This window comes from Drosophila serrata, unplaced genomic scaffold (genome assembly GCF_035046125.1).
Source record: "Drosophila serrata isolate PLE 108 unplaced genomic scaffold, ASM3504612v1 contig_245, whole genome shotgun sequence".
Taxonomy (NCBI): Eukaryota; Metazoa; Arthropoda; class Insecta; order Diptera; family Drosophilidae; genus Drosophila; species Drosophila serrata.
In genome coordinates, this window is record NW_028257143.1 from 76,480 (window position 1) to 93,987 (window position 17,508).

The 17,508-nt window shown below is 35.7% G+C and overlaps 1 protein-coding gene across 1 annotated transcript; it reads left to right on the top strand.

The window, feature by feature from the left end:
• The first annotated feature begins 11,084 nt into the window (after nucleotides 1–11,084).
• ppk (pickpocket) lies at nucleotides 11,085–14,361 on the top strand. The gene is made up of 7 exons (XM_020955019.2): nucleotides 11,085–11,969; nucleotides 12,029–12,292; nucleotides 12,401–12,911; nucleotides 12,995–13,134; nucleotides 13,201–13,331; nucleotides 13,440–13,680; nucleotides 13,983–14,361. Exons 1-7 carry the CDS (start codon nucleotides 11,701–11,703, stop codon nucleotides 14,257–14,259), a joined length of 1,833 nt encoding a protein of 610 aa, XP_020810678.1. The 5' UTR covers nucleotides 11,085–11,700; the 3' UTR covers nucleotides 14,260–14,361.
• The last annotated feature ends 3,147 nt before the right edge of the window (nucleotides 14,362–17,508 follow it).

Here is a 17,508-nt window from a genome sequence, read left to right on the forward strand (position 1 = left end):
ATATTTCTGATATGAAATTTAGAGCAATATTTTTGACAATATTTAATTTCTGACTTTTTCTCACTATAAACATCCTTAAGACATCACATCACATCCTTAATATCAACCTTAAAGATCTCTAGGTCATAGTTCTACGTAACGAATTTATACATAAAGTTTATCTTTATCTCACATGGTTAATCAATGACTCTGCAATCAATTAATTATCTTGTATTAAACTCTGCACTCATCCTCGACTCACTCTGATTACTTCTCTGAAAAACTGTCACACATAAAACTTGGCTGGCAACCAAAAAACCAAACGGCTTAAACTTTAAGTCATAGCCGAGTTCAAGCTAAAGCCAACCAGAAACAACAAAAAATAGATGTATGTATGAATGTATACCTATCCATTGGCTCACAAATCATAACATTTCGGTTACGTTTGCCGCTAAATTATACCAGCCGGGCTACTGGAACGGCTACTACACACACACGCGGACATGGACACGGAATGGCAGTAAATCAAATTTTATATTTCCCCAAAAAGAAGTTGTTCGAGGAGGTGGAACAGTTGACTGGCAATAGTTCCTCCGTTTCGCTGCTCGCTGCTCACTGCCCACATATGGCGTCGATAAATTAAAATTTTCGTTTTTGCCATAGATGGCAGAGCCAAAATGGGCAACGGAGGGGGAGAGCGGAGAGTTATGCCCTTGCATTTTGACAGCTAGCCGCCCCACCTGACAATTTATTGTATTATAAGGGAGGGGAAGGAGGGGGTGGGTCAGGAGCGCCCTCTGACCTGGCCAGGACTATGGTTCAGACTCCGGTCACCGTCACCGTCTCTGTCCCCCCGAACGGGAGTCATAAAAAATATGCCATAAACCTAGGAAACCCACCGAACGACCCACCCCATCGACCTCCCACGCACACACATATTGGCGTTGGCATCAATAATTCTTTCATAAATGTCCATTTCGCCACATATATAGCCGAGAATCGTTCTGGGCAAAAGGAGGAGGTAGAGGATAGGGATTGGAGCGTGTGGCATGGGGCATGGGGCATGGGGCTTATATATAAGTGATGTTCACGTTCAGTGCATTTGACAAGCCGAGGATGAAGATCTCGGCGGCGGCGAACCCCTTCCCTGGGCAATACCTTTGCCATTCTTGTTTCATTTTTATTATTATTTTTTTTCCATAGCACATCGCAGGTGAAAGCCACCGCCATCGCGCTGGCCATTATAGTTCCCTCTAGCCGCGACCATTTATCATTGGAGGCAGCAAAACCCGGCCACCCGAACCCACACCCAAACACAAACCCAAGCCCATTCGGGCAGGCTGGACTTGTCACCCAAGCTTTTGCAGAGAGAAAAGAAAGAAAATAAAAGGAAATATGGCTTTTGGGTGGGTGGGGAAAATTTATTGGTTGGGGATTTCGTGAAAATATTTCTTCTACCGTTTGCAAATTTATTTTTCCTGCAAAATAATGGAGATGAAAAATCGCCAAAAGATACAAAAATATTACCACGCGAGGCAACAATAAAACCATAATAACCGAAAAAAGCGAAGAGCAGACCGAATAAAATATTACTTTTTGGGTATATACAAATATATGTTACATAGTAGTTTCGGGGTCAGCATGTAAATGGTTAGGGTATATGGCCAATTGGAAAAGAAAGTCTTGCGTAAGATATAACCCAATGTCCCGATGTCCCGATGTGAGTACACACACATTGCCTGCTGGTGATCCTACTTAGTCACTGCCACCATCTTGGCGGCCATTAAAACCTCCGACTGCTCGTAGCCAGCTCGTGATAAGTGTTGACTGTGTGTTTAAAATGCAGACATGCAGGCACTGTGCGAAAGCAGGTAAATCGTAATTCACTGAAATTTACGATTGCAACCAGCAACAGGCAGCCAGGCACCCAGGTAAAAATAAAAGAGAAAAAATGACATGAAAATGCTAAACACTTTAGCGGAAGAAGTGATAAACGAATGCGGAATACTGTTTAACTTATTCGGAACTCAATAAATTAAACAGTATTCCGCATTCGTTTATCACTTTTCATAGTTATTAGTAATTTGTTTTAGTCTAATTATACATTGGTTGTTTGATAAAAACATACATAAAAGTATAAATATTGGTTTTAAGCCAAATACAAAGTATTATTATTTAAAAGTCAATTCAATTATAAGGACACTTAACTATAGCATACTTTTTAGGTGTGGCTTAAAATCCTTTGAAATAATATTATTTAATATTCCCATATTTGTATGTATTCTTAATCTTTCTTATTTGATTTTTATAATTTACATGAAAGCTAAGAAATATACTAATTAATATATTACTAAATTCCTCCAACATTAAAAAAATATTTAAGTTTACTTCGTAATAATTATATTAGTTTAACAAAAACGCAAGTTTGATTGATACAATCACTAATATTAAACATAAATAGGTACATCATATGGACATTGTTTTTAAAAAATTATTACAAAAAATTATCCTTGCACTTTAAGAATGCACACTATTTTGAAAACAAAGTTAAATTCTTATTGATAAAATGTTTATTATCATTTAAGTTATTTTCAAAGAAAGAGTTAGCATAACTTCGTCGTTATTAATATATATTTATCATATTTATTAATAAATAAGGAACCTGTATAACGTAATTTACTTTAACAATATATTTTGAATATAGGAATATGGGATACATTTTTCATTAATTTCAATTTCTGAGAGTATATTATAGAAGAACTTAATACAGATAAGTTAGAGATTGTTTTAAAGCCTTATATATTACCTTTAAAAGCTTTATAACAATATGTAAATTACCCTTTTATTTAATCAAACTGAGAGAGATTGTTAATTTGCAATTTGCTCATATAATAAAGAACTACTTTTAATAATCAGTATTTATCTTTAAACCTCTTGAAAAGGAGCAGTAATTCACATTACCCATTCGCCCGGTTAGTGTATAAACAAAAGACACCCAAACCCAAAGTGCCAGGCCACAACAATAATTTTCAAAACCAAATGACAGCCGACAAAACCATATATCATTGTGCATGGAGGCAACGCCACCGTCTTGTCTGACTTTGCCACCCACGAGCTGAACTTTTGTCACTTCAGAGGCGTCGCTGGCTGTCTTAACCGATGTCTGTCCTCGCCTTTACCCCGATCCCGACACGGCTTGAAAATTGTAATTTCTTTAAAAACAAAAAACTAAGAAAAACAAAGAAAAAAGGAGCGGATCGCAGGAGTTTAAATAATTGCCATGCAAGTGCTAGCGAGTGCTCGAAATTGTCGCATGTGTTGACGCATTGCAAAGCAAATTGCGCGCACTAAACGTGTGCAATTTTTCCTTTTTAGCCACCGCCCGCGGGGTGTGGGGAGGGGTCGGACCTCACATGGGGGAAAACCATCAGCGTCTGATGACATTTCCATAATTAGTCGAGCGTGGAGCGGCTCGTCTGGTAGGTTTCGGGTCGGTTCCATGCCCATAATGCTTCATGTTTGGACGCTTGCCTTGATTTGATCTGATGCCTGCAGTGAGTGAGTGAGCTGCACTTTGGAATTGACTGAGCTCTGGGAACTCTAAGGCCTTTCATATTTATTTATTTATTATGCACACAATTTTGCAGACATCGCTGTGCATGCCACTGTCAACGCTGTGCCTCCAATTTCCCTTTCCCCTTTCCCCTTTCATCATCATCCCCCGTGCGAATTGACGCCGCATTTATGGTGTTGAAATATTAATGCCGAGAGTTGGTCATGTCATTTTGATTTATGGGTGCCTGGAACACTTTCCTATACATACATATATGTACATATATGTTTTGTACGTTTTCTCGGATTCGTGCCAGGGAAGAGAGATATGTACATACATACGTTCCTTGAAGTTTGAGTTATGAATTGCGAGCATTGAGATGTTGCAAAAACCAAGTCGTTATGCTTCACAGATGTACGAAAAAGGGAACCAAGTGACAGACAGATACCGAGTAACACATAAGGTGGAAATCTTAATCGAAATCTAGGCAATGTTGAGTTTTAGGCTTTTCCAGAGACTAGCCTGATTTGGAAAATACATATGACTTCCGCCGGAAATAGGGATGACAGATATATCGATATATCGCTACGACAACGATCTTTAAACCGAAAGTCGATACTGAAATCTATATTATAACATTCCAATATATATATGCACGATAAATCTATTTTGTTTTTGGTGTATTGAATAAATTTAAACGTAAAATTTTATAAATATTATAACATTTCCAATAAATCAATATTTTGTTGCATATTTCCTCAATGTAATCGGAAAAGAAGACCAATAAATTTAATTCGATTCTGCTCTATAGTAATCAATAAAATATAAATTAATTTGAACCTTTTATATAATAAGAAAATTACTCCTATTTTTCTCTACATATCCTATTGATTTCTTTCCTTTAGCTAAGCGAAGTGGATAATATGACAATGAAATGGTAATAAGTACTTGCTGTTATATTTACCCTATTTTAAATTAAATAATTCACATACCTTTCTACACCTTTTCAAAGTATTTAAAGACGATAACAATTTCTCCGGAACCCCTGTTTATGTCCCGTTTAGTAATCAAATTTGTAAATTTTAAGCAGTATGTAACGCCGTCAGCCGTACAAGCCAAGTAGCGCCAAATCAGAGCCTGAAATCGATGTTGGCCAAGTTGATGCCTCCTGACAACCGCTAAGAGAGAGAGGGAAAGAACACGAAGAAAGAACAAGACAAAAACAGCTAACCGTTTTCTTCGACGGCATGCAAACAACGCGGACCAGAAGCTCAAATGCAGATACTACAGGAACGGCAACAGCTACTTACTTGTTTGCTGAGCTGCATCACCAGCAGCAGGAGGAGCAGGAACAGGAGCTGGAGCTGGAGCTGGAGCTGGAGTTGGAGCTGGAGAGATCCCGGTGTCGAGGTCGCGAAGCCAACGGCAAATGCATTTTATCTTTTCTTTATGTTTTTTCCCCCAGAGAGAACTCTTCGCTTCGGGACCAAGTCGAAAATGCGTGGACATTAAATATGCATGAGACAGAACATTACATATAAATAAATTTAGCAAGCAGTTTGTATGCAATGCGCTTGGAAATGCATTTATCGATAATGTTGATAATAATGATGCCCCCTTCGAAGGTGTTGAAGTTGGCGGGCACGATGCTCACGCAATTCGGAGGGACAACGACTTGGAACCTGGAGGACCGCCATGAAACTGATTTAATGGACACGCCTTCAAAAGAGGCCCTACATGCGAATAAATCCCTATTGAATTTAAAGTATTTAATGTTTATATTTTAAGTAATTTTTAGTTAATAGTTACTTCTAAAGATAACTGCTTTGTGGCTTGTTATAAGGAGTTTTCTCTTACAACTAGAGGCACTTAGAAAGGTATGTTTTTAGTTCCGCAATAAGTATCTTCATGTCAATTGCATGCCACATTATAGTGAGTTCTGTCAGTAGTCTTAATATTTGAATGCAAATTAGACAAGTGTAAGGTATTATACTTGAAACTTTTCCTAAGAAATTTAAACATATTATGTATGATAGAAGTATATAATTTAATTGTTGGAAGGTTACTTAATCTTAGCATCAAGAAATCTAACCTTCTGGCTTCAAATTAATTTATAATATACTTTATAAGGTACTGGATTTAATGATTAAGAAGATATATGTTTATATTGTTATATACACACATCTGGGATTTCGAAAAGCCAAGCCCAACTACGTACAGTTAAAGACTAGTTTAGAACAAGCCTGAGGCCATTATCGGTATATAAATTCAAAGCTGTTATTAATCTTTTTTAACTGTAATTATTGATAAATAGATACAAACTTGGTCGCACTTGTTAACTATCTATATGTCATCCACACAGAGCACTCGCAGATATATGGATGGCCATATGAGACATGTTATACGACAGCCTCTCAACCTTTTAATAATGTGTCGCCACATATTCGTATGTAGATAATTTCCTCACTGTCCGATACGATTCTCTGGTCGCGGCTGCTGCTCTGGGCTATAAATTATGGGCCACAACTGCTGCTGTTGCTGTTGCTGTTGCTGCTGCTGCTGCTGCTGCTGCTGCTGCTGTTGCTGCTGCTGCTGATTTTTATCAACGTCATCAGCTTAATTGCCTCACTGTGCGAAGTGGCCTGTTACGAGCCGAGTTTACTTGACTTGGTCGTGTTGCATTTGCAAATTTATCTTTAAAAGACACACACACGTTAGTGATTGAGAGGGCTGCGAGAGCAGTACCTGCAATTATTAATGAATTATGGCTGTCAGTAATTATTTGTTATAAATTTGCATAGAAATTGCAATTTGTGCACTTCACTCCTCGTTCCCGATCCGTTCTAGCACAACAATTCACAATTCTCTCGCCCAGGCAATGCCGGCATTATTAATGACAATGTAAGCCCATGATAAATATCGTTGACACAGTCGTTTTCAGCCATATACTTATGCACTTGTTTATATGGCCCGACATTGCCTCCAACTAAGTAGTAGTTGAATGTTAATTCCCCTATTCCGCCCTGTGTCCATGCCAGTCATAAATGTCGAGCTCAGAATTGGTGGCCTAATGAATAGCTGTCGATCGGTTTCTTAATGATATCGTTGGAAAATCGTTATACCGATCTAGCTTACCCTAGAAACAATTAAACTACTTATACACTTTTTGAAAAAGATCTACGTAAGCCCCTTTATCTTGTATAAATTTTATTAATGTATATAAGGATAATGCATAAATGTATACTTATTATAATTGTTAATAGATAATTTAATTTGAAAAAGCAAGACTTTATCCATAAATATGTTTAAAAGTGCAACATTTACTTGTGTGGTATATTATATGTATTAGTGGGATATATTAACTATTCACTTAGATACTATACCATTAATTTCAATTGCAGTATCTCAGTTAGTCAGTTACTAATTTGTAAAATATTATGTATTAAATATAAACTCATTTCACAATAAATATTAGGTTCATTTTACTCCATAAAACAACACCTAATACCATCGAAATTAAAAGCCTTTAAACTTTACAAACCTAAAGCAATGTATTTAAATATGTGCATGAAAATTCATTTGTGGTAAATGAGCAACATGCGCTTGGATATTACTACCTTAATTAGGGTAATCACGAACAAAAATCTGTGGCAACTAATGTGAGTAACAATTTACATTAAACGTGGACAATTTGTAAACAATTTGTTGTGGTTGCGCTTGGGCTTGCAGCCCTAGGGCCATAATCGCTTCCTAAATTAAACATTTAATTATTTTCAATGCTTGCTTTTGAATTTTTGTTGCAATTTGGACCCCAACTCTAAGCAAATGATTTCCCAAGGGCCAGTCAACTAACATGACTTGTTTGTACCATTTTCATAATTGAAATTTTGTTTAATCGAGCCCGAGTAATACATTTGATTAGCATTCTCATTCACTCGAAACAAAAACTATCTGGGAATTAAGAATATTAATGTATTTTTGTAAGCTAATAAAAATATAAGAATAGAGGAAATAGTTGTAATAATACCTTAAAACTGAGACATAAAGTTCCAATCAATTTTATGTAATTAACTTTATGTTAATTTAATTTAATTTAACTTTATGTAAAATAAACCTAAAAGTCAACGGATAAAATTATCAAAAAGAATAACATTAACGCTTAAAAGATATAACTTCTTATATTACCAAATTCTTTTTCTTATTTTCCAAATAAATAAAAAAGTTCTAAACACTTGGCTGGACTCCAGACAATCTTATTAAATTAAAAATATTAAATTATTAAAGAACTTCTACAAACAATTGTTATAAAATATATATGTTGTATACAATTTTAGTTAAGATCAAAATAAGGCACCACCCTATTTCTTAAAGCTTAAATTAAAATTGTCAAATCACTCTGAATTATTATTTAATTTATTTTCAATTACGTGGTTATAATTATGTAAAGGTTATGATTTATCTCAATATGGAAACAATATTTATTAAGCAGCAACTGTCTTCTCCAAGTGTTTCAAGTTTCAGAATATTGTTAATGCATTTGGCAACTGTAAAATGAAACTTGTAATTTTGGCAACTGACAGTGGCCAAAAGATTTGGCTCACACGCACACGGGGCAACATCCATCTCTTGACCATTTAGCCCTGGGTTGGCTAATCGTCTGAAGTAATTCCACAACAAAAACCCAACTCAACATGCATAATTTGCGTAACAAATGATAACTCGAAGAAATGTGAAGCCATGCATAAATTTCCCAAGCTCACAAGTGCCACAGACTGCAACTGGAACTGCACACACGAGACAGGTAGACATCAAGCAGACAGGCTCCTGGCCAAGACAGAGGATGAGAGCTGCAAGGCGGAGTTGGCTGCCTTTGATTTATTGCAGAAAGCGGAGTGAAGGTGCAGAAGGAGAAGCAGGAGAAGCAGGAGCAGGAGCAGGAGCATCCTTTCCTGGCAGCCAACTCATCAGCAGCTGCAGTCGGCTTTGTCTCTGCCTCATAATTTATAAACAAATGCGTATGAGCCAAGTTGGGTGAGAGTTGGTAGTTGGAGAGCTGGGCTGGGGCTGGGGCTGGGGCCTGTCCCGGTCGCCAGGGAATAACAGTCGTCCATCTGTGGTCTGGGCTGGGGAGAGTCCTGGTTACAAATGTACGCAGTTATGCCCTCGATGGCAACCTGGCTGAATTGATGAGATCATAACGTGTGTTATGATGCCATATATAATTCCATGCCTTCCTTATACTGACTGACAAAAGTGGAATTGGGAAAGTCAAATCATAAACATCTGCATATCCTGCAAATTGAATACAAGCCTGGATACATTGGTGCTGACTAAACGTAATTAAAAAAGAAGATTAATAGGAAATAATTAAGCTTATTAGAAAGATTAAATTTCACTAGTTTCTTTTAACATTTTCTTAATCATTTTAGATGCAAATGCAATGTGTGCAAAAAATGGCACCAGTCAAAGTTGCATTAATTTTTTTGAAGCCAACACTAGAAAGGTTTACAAATTCCAACAGAATATTCTGCAAGCTTTCATCGACAACATTTTCATGTTTCATTTTATTCAGTCTGCATATGGTAAATATTTTATGAATATATCTGTCATAAAAAAAATTTTGCTTACCAATCTATGATTTTTTTTGGGAACAATTTTCTGTGGAACCTTCAAAGGGCGATTCTGACAATTTTTGGGGCCATCCACAAGTCAAGCGTCAATTATTCACATAGAATTGCTAAAATGTATAGACTGTTGTGACGTTGCGAAGCACTCGCCAATTTAATTACACTTTCATCAAATGCACTCACACACACAGATCAGTTGAAAGCAAAAAATATTTACAAATTCAGACAGGCAATTGAGTTTTTGTGTCGTTTTTTGGGGGCGCCCTGTGATGTGAGCTTATTTTTTTGATGAGAGGACACACATTTAAATATGAATAATTAAAGCTGAATTACTCAAGAGCGTTTGAATTTTTGGATTTCTGAATTTTTGCAATAAAATCAATAAACTATGTTATAGATTCTTTAATATTAAAAAAGTATTTTATTCACATATTCTTGTATATATTGATTTCAGTATAGATTGCACTGTTTTTATCATTGACTTTGTTCGCTTTATAATTTTTTTTAATGATTTTTGTTAGGTAAAAACTTGTGGCTAAAAAACTTAATTTTAATACATTCATTGGATGCCTGAAAAATTCACATTTAATATTAATAATATCTTTAAAACATTCCCATAATGAAATTATGACTGTTTTGATTATGCAAACTAAAGCTTTCGCTAATTTGTGTTCCGTATAAAATCGTGATTCAATAAGTACTGCTCATTATGACCATTTATCAATTCAGTTAAGGGCATGTTAAGCCCACTACTTACCAATAATAATTATCTCTATAAGCCTAATGACTAATAACCATATTCGAGCAATGACGAAAATGGAACTCAACGTCCCACAAAGCACATACATTATACAATTGCACTGAGGTAAAAAGCAGGTTTAGCTTTATTAACCACTGCAGGCGTTGGGGTTTAGGCATTAACTATCTACATAATAATTTAGTGTAATTTTAAGAGCTCTTTAGCAATTGATCTGATGCAGAGATCTTGTTAAACAGTAGGCTCTCGCAGGGCGTCCTCTGCTGTCGGCTGGTCACAAAACAAAACAATAAAATTAAATAATTACAAGTCGTGAGTGAATTTCACGCGAAACCAAATGCTGATGCACACACTCCGATAATGCACAAAAAAGAGGCGACTGGCAAGAGCTGGCCGAATATTCGAAAAATGCGCAACGGATGCCTCTTGACCAATGCATTGGACAACAAAAAGCCCGTTTTATATCGATGACAATGTCCCGAAAATAAGTGCCAACAACTGAGCCAAATTCAAGAGCTGGCAACAAGAGGCGGAGGCCGTCGAATCGCTGCGCAGACAAAATCAAGCCACGCACGAGTGCAGGCACTCGACGGCCACCGATGCCATCGATGCCACCTTTGGGCACTGTCCGACATACATATAAGGCGAGTCTCCCCACTAAATTCCAGGAACATGTTTAAGCCATGTCGAGCATTCGAAAAAAAGAGTAATGTACGCTGGCATCCCGGCCATTGGGGACAATCTTCTTGGCATAAAATCACTGGTGTTGACCAAGTCGGGTTACTCGTGGTCAAGATGATTTGATAAGTAAGTCAATCTGCTGAATGGTGGGACATCCTCAAATATTCCATAGAATACTAGGTAACATTTAAAATTGGGATTCATAATAATGTTTGCTTACACGATATATATTTGGAGAGTTAGAAAAATCCATTGAACCTACTGAAAGTTGTAATGTCTTAAGTTCTAGAATAAATTTTTTAATTTAATTTAATTTTAAAGGGATTTAAAGTATATGCATATTTATATATATATATATTCCATTGCATATAATAGTAGTCAAAAGACAGAACAAAATTTGGAACTGTGAAAGATGATATATAATGTATTAAATTTATTTTTGTAAGACTCATTCGATGCTATTTCATTCTTGCACTATTCGTACTAGAAAATATTAATTTATCGATAATGTATCGACATACGCAAAGGTCGATATATAAATCTGCAAAATCGACTTTAAACTCAGTTTCAACTCCATCTGTACAAGTGTTTATACTAAATTAGGTATTGAATAAGTATTAAAGAAAAGAACAACAAAATAAAGGTATATTTGATATTATAGCAAACTTAAAAATATTTCCCAAGAGATTACTCTTAACTGATGAATAGTGAACACTCGAATTGTTAATAATATTTTGTTTTTTTATTTTACTCTGGATACGATACTGTATAACTTTAATTTAATTAACCTTAAACCACTTATTTTGTATTTCTTTGAAATTTAAATTTGTTGAACGACCCCATATAATTTCACGATGCAAATAACGAACTTTATATGTAAAGTGACAACAAAAACTACATATATGTGAAGTGGGTCTGTAATTAAGCTTAAGTACATGAATGCGTCGCTGGTGCGTGCGAATTGAAGTCCCCGAAGCCAAAACCCACCGGAGACAGAGAACGCACCCACTTTTCATGGGTATTTTCAGTTGGGCAGCTATAAAAGGACTCTCCACCTGGCTGGCACAGCTTAGTCGTGTTCCAAGCGTCCTGTTCCGCGGACAATGGCAGAGATTAGGGAGGACGAGGACCAGAAGCCGGGAATTAGCATTCTCCCAGGCCCGGAGCTCCTGGCACTGCCAAGTTTCGATACGCGAGCGAGTATAGCCTCGGCTGCTCTAAGTGATGTGCCCAGTGACGTGATCATCAAGTCACGGATTCGATATGGAAGTACTCTCTCCGCCTGCAAGGGCTTACTCCTGGAGTACTCCAAAAGCACCACCATTCACGGCATTCGCTACATATTCGAAGTCCACAGACCCATCTACGAGAAGTGTGTTTGGGGGATTTAACCTCAAGGTTCTTAGTAAAAAATCTCTTCTTACTTTGCAGACTATATTGGCTTTTCTTCACTTGCATTTCCGTTTACTTTGCCGTCTCCCTCATTTGGGATACCTATCTGAAATGGCAGGACTCTCCGGTTATCCTGGGCTTTGATGAGACCCTGGTTCCCGTGCATAAGATACCATTTCCCACCATCACCATTTGTCCGGAAATAAAAATGGAAAGGAATCTTTTTGACTACACTAATGTTTCGCGTCTGCTTTGGGAAGAGTACAAGGAAAATGGAACCGTCAGCGATTTGGATGAAGAAGAGTTGAGTATTATTTAATTTAAATATATACAAAGTTACCTATATTATTCTCTATGTTATCTTTTAATTAATTTACCCCTTATTCCATTTTTATTTCTTTAATTTCACAGATTGGCCCGCATGGCAGCCGCCATGCACATCTGCGATCCGGATGTAGTACAAAGATTCACTCCTTTGCTGTCGCAAATGCATCCTCCTTATGTGGATGTAACCCAAACCCTGATTGACTTGAGTATATCGAAGAATGAGACGGGACCGTTCTGCAAATGGAATGGAAGATTCTACTTCTGTGACAAGATATTTGACTTTGTTGCAACCGATGAGGGTATCTGCTATCAGTTCAACGGCCTTCGACCCAAGGACATTTATCGCGATGAGAAATTCATTAGCTACGTTGACCCGGATGTGGTGAACTTTAACAACTACTTCGATGTGGATCTGCCGCGATGGAATAATATAACTGGCAATTGGTCACTGGACACCGGTTTCGTGGATCAGGGTCAGAATGCGTATCCCCAGAGGACAGTATTCTCGTCGGCAAAGAATGGGTTCTTTGCCTTTTTGCAGGGCTTGCAGCACAACTTTGACTACGACTGTCGCAGTTTTAAGCAGGGCTATAAGGTATATGATATATATATATATATATATATATATATATATTTGGAAGCCTCAAAACTGGGTGCGTCTAATGTGTAATTTGACAGGTCTTTCTCAACTCCCCTGAGAGTGTGCCTCTCACCTCTGGCAATTACATTCTTGTACCCCACGGCGATGAGGTCCTCGTCAGCGTCCTGCCAGCTTATGTCGTGTCAACCGACAATTTGCACGAAATTACCCCTGAGAAGTGAGTTGAGAAAAATGAGGTGCTTCATTAAAAATGGCACTTCCAATGCAAAATATTTATATTCAGGCGCCAGTGTCTCTTCGACGATGAGCGATCGCTGCGCTTCTTCAAGTCCTATTCGCAGAGCAATTGCCAAACGGAATGCCTGGCTAACTTTACGGTTGCCAAATGCGGTTGTGCCAAGTTCTGGATGCCAAGTGAGTTACACATTTACAAGCACAAAAGGTTTTACTCCAAATCCAGTTTAAATTCTTGATTTCATATTAAATTTATATACATTTCACATCGATTTTCTTTTACTTTAGAACCTGTGGGCACTCCCGTCTGTGGACTAAATGATATCAGTTGTTACACAGCTGCCCAGGACGAGCTGTATGCCTTGCTTCAAAATGAAACAATGGCTAAGAGCATCGATAACAATGTGGAAATCACTTGCAATTGCATGCCGGCCTGTACATCACTCGAGTACAACTTTGAGATATCAAGAGCCAAATACGAAATTGCAAAAACCATTCGAGCCTTCCGCGAGGAATATGAACACACAGAGTAAGTCTTGAAGGGAAAAGGAAATTAGCTTAATTATTTCAGGGATATCCGAACCAAAGACTCTTTCATAGCAAGATGCTTTATTATCATATAAACTATAAGAACATAAATATTTATTCTATTTATTATTGATTACCAAGAATTTTATGACAGTGTTCTTTGAAACTGTTGGTTAAATAAGCTACCAGAAATTATTAAACTTAGCTTCATATTTAAGCAACCTCTAACCGTCTCTTTAATTTAATAGCACTCGAAGTTGAAGGACAGCCCAGCCTGTAATATTTAATATCAATATTTTTCAGTGCCATCGGATCTCGACTCTCCGTATACTTCAAGGAGCATCAATTTACGGCCATCAAGCGTACAATTCTATTTGGAGTGTCCACCTTGATTTCCAACTGTGGTGGCATCTGTGGCTTATTCATGGGAATATCCTGTCTCAGCTTCCTGGAGCTACTTTACTTCTTCTGCATGAGAATCTGTGGAAGTTGCCGCGATCGTCGTAAGCACAAAGTACAGCAAATGTGCTCCGATGAACAGCTGGATAAGAATTCAGAGGATAATAAGTCAATAAAATAGATATTGATCTCAAAAATGTTCCATAGCAGATGAATCTAATGCCGAAATAGTGAAACTAAATGCATACTTTTGAAATAAATAAATTGCTTTTATCGATTTTAATTGTCTCAAATGGCTTCATTAAGTTATATTACCCAAAGATATTTCACACTCTCAATGACAAAATACCAAGAAACGGCACAAGGTAAGTTATGTAAGGTAATTAGTAAGGTCACAAATAATTAATCGTATAAAGAGCTCAGCTACAAGACATACGACACCAGGCACTTTAATTGATTACAAATTATAAATGCATTCGAACAGCAAGCGTTTGAGTGCAATTAATTTGCTCTAATCGAATGATTGCCACACTGAAACTAATTAAAAAGATAACAAAAAATACATTCACCTACCAATTCACATTCCTTTGGTGTGATAGTTTATTTTTTCTCCCATATTTCATAAACTCACGCACAAAAGACAAAATGTCGAGACCCAAATAAAAATATATTTAAATTTAATCTGTTCGCACCAAATGTCAGTTCTAATGGCTTTTGTCACTGGCAACAAATCATAAAGAATATTAAAAAATTCAACACTTTCGGCATTATTAATAAGGCACGACAATACAAAATATGTTCGCTTTGATTTTTTCGTTGGGTCGTGTGGCTGTCAGAAAAAATGAAGGGGATACGATAGAGATTTATCGCAGAAAAATATTTTGCCTTCAGAAAAGTCACTAAAGAATCTGCATTAACCATATAGGTTAAGTCCATAAATTCCAACTTTTGTCACAATTTGTTTTCATTTCATAAAAAATATGCAAGCCTCATTTTCGTGTATTTTATGATCATTGTAAAAGATTCCGTCTATAATAATAATTTATAAAAATTATTTCTAGATGTGCGGTTGACAAATCGCTGGCGCAGCTGTTTGTGTTTTAAATAAGTAGATGGATTTTAGTTAATGACCCCCAAACCAATTCGCTTAAGTTGTTTATGACTTTCTGTCTTTATATATATGTGACGAAAATAAATTCCGAAATACGAATATTTGTACATACAGAAAAACATTTTTTAACATAAATCAATGGCATTAAAAGGCCTATGTTGGATAAATCAAGAACTTGTTTAGAAAATGCTGCAAACAACGTTAGAGGAAATTGTTTTGGCATATACTTATATCATATATTATTTACAGTAAATATTAGTATATCAAATCAAATCTAATTATATAAAATTATATATAAAAATTAAATTTAAATTGTATTTTAACATGACAAATACATAGAAAATTAATTCCCCACACTGCCACATAAATCAAGTACAATAAACAAAGTTTCATTTAGTTGTTCTTATGAAAACAGATCTTTAAAAACCAACACAATAAAAAATCGTATAGACCAGGGAACAACAATAACACAGAATACATTCATAGAGCTCATAAATAAATCGCACAAAAACTACATACACGGTACTAGGGGAACCTGGCAAAATGGATGTGAAACGAAAAATACAAATTAGAAAAACAAATAAATAAAAATCTTAAGCTATGCAAGCTAGTCGGCCAGCCCAAGTCGAAGGCATTTTAAAAAGTATTTTCAAATTAATTTTTATTAGCAGGCGGCTAATAAACAAAAATAAAAACAACTCGGGGCCCCCTGAAATCCTGCTGCCTTAAGAGCAAATATAAATCTACCAAAAAGAGAGAGCGGGGAAACAAATATTTTTATTAGCATGTCGCGACATATTTCAAGGCACATGCTTAGAATAATGCAGCCAGCTAGCCAGTCGTCAGTGTTTAACAATTTCATTTGGAAAATTTGTATTTCTCGCCTCCTCACACTTTGTGTGTCTTTCAATTTAATTTATTAATCGTGCGTGTTCATCCGCACTACATTTGTGGGCGGGTAATGGCCACGGCAACGTCTTGGCTCATTTCAAATCTGTCGTCTAAAAATACGAAATGTTTTAGAAATTCATTTTCCTTTTTATTTTCATTTTTTTGTATGTGGATTACTTAATGAACAGAGGTGAATAAGCATTAAGATTGTGAGGAGGTATAATGCTTGCACAAGTACTTTTTTTTAAATAATATTAAAAATTAATGTAAATGTCAGATGGTCTCTCCTTGGCTTAAAAAAATACCAAAAGCATTCAATACAACATTTAAATTTGTAAATTTAATTGCTCAAATAATAAAACAGGACCCTGAAAATGTAAATATACTGCAACAAGCTTTTGCCAAATTAATTACATTTATTTTATTTCGCAAATTAACAAAATAAATGGCTCAGATTCGTGCTATTTATAAATGCAATCAGTTGCAAACCAAATCAACTGCCAATAAATAAAATCAGGGAGATAAAATAACACAAAATTATTAAGCAATTTTCATTAATCGATGCCAGTAATGTAATTACGATATACACACAAAAACCCACAACCAGATGCAAAATAAAAATACAAAAAAATACATTATTAATTGTGACACAATTTTATACGGCATTGCCTGTTGACAGATTTATGTTCATTTGGCTGAGTTTTTTATATATGTATTTTATTTAACAAATGCTTCCTACACGAACCATATATTTACACATTTTTGTATGATTTTATATTGGTTCACATTAATCAATAGTTAACCACAGAAATTAAAGTTTAAATAAATTTAATCGGATTCTCAGGAAATTGTATAAATTATTTATATAAACCGAAACGCTGTTTAGCTTAGAACAAGTCATTGTTTTCAATTCCTAATTGACAGGCTATTGACAAAGCTCTGCTCATTAAACACAAAGTTCAGGTATTAATGACTATAAAACCTTAAATAAAATAAAGTGAACATTTAAATAATATAATGCGCATTATTATTACACTGCCAACCATTAATATATGTCAAAGTTGTGCATAAATCTTTTTGACAGCTTAACGCTGCCGCTGAGAGGAGAGTAGCTTTATGGAGAATAATAAATTTTAAACTTTCTAGGCAGTATTTATAATATTTGTAGTACAAAATTAAAAAATGATTAATTATTAGATTTATATATTGTCCTTCAATACATTTTACAAGTAATATTATACATTTATTGGCGTTGCAAATCGTTTTTCTATAGTATAAGTTCAAAAATAAACAATTCATTTATCATGTTTTTTAGTAATTAATTAACACAAAAATAAATTCTATAGTTTTTATAGAGGGTATCATTAATTTGACCATATTTATTGATTTGTTTAGCAACTTGGCAAACAAATATCTGTGCAAAGTAAC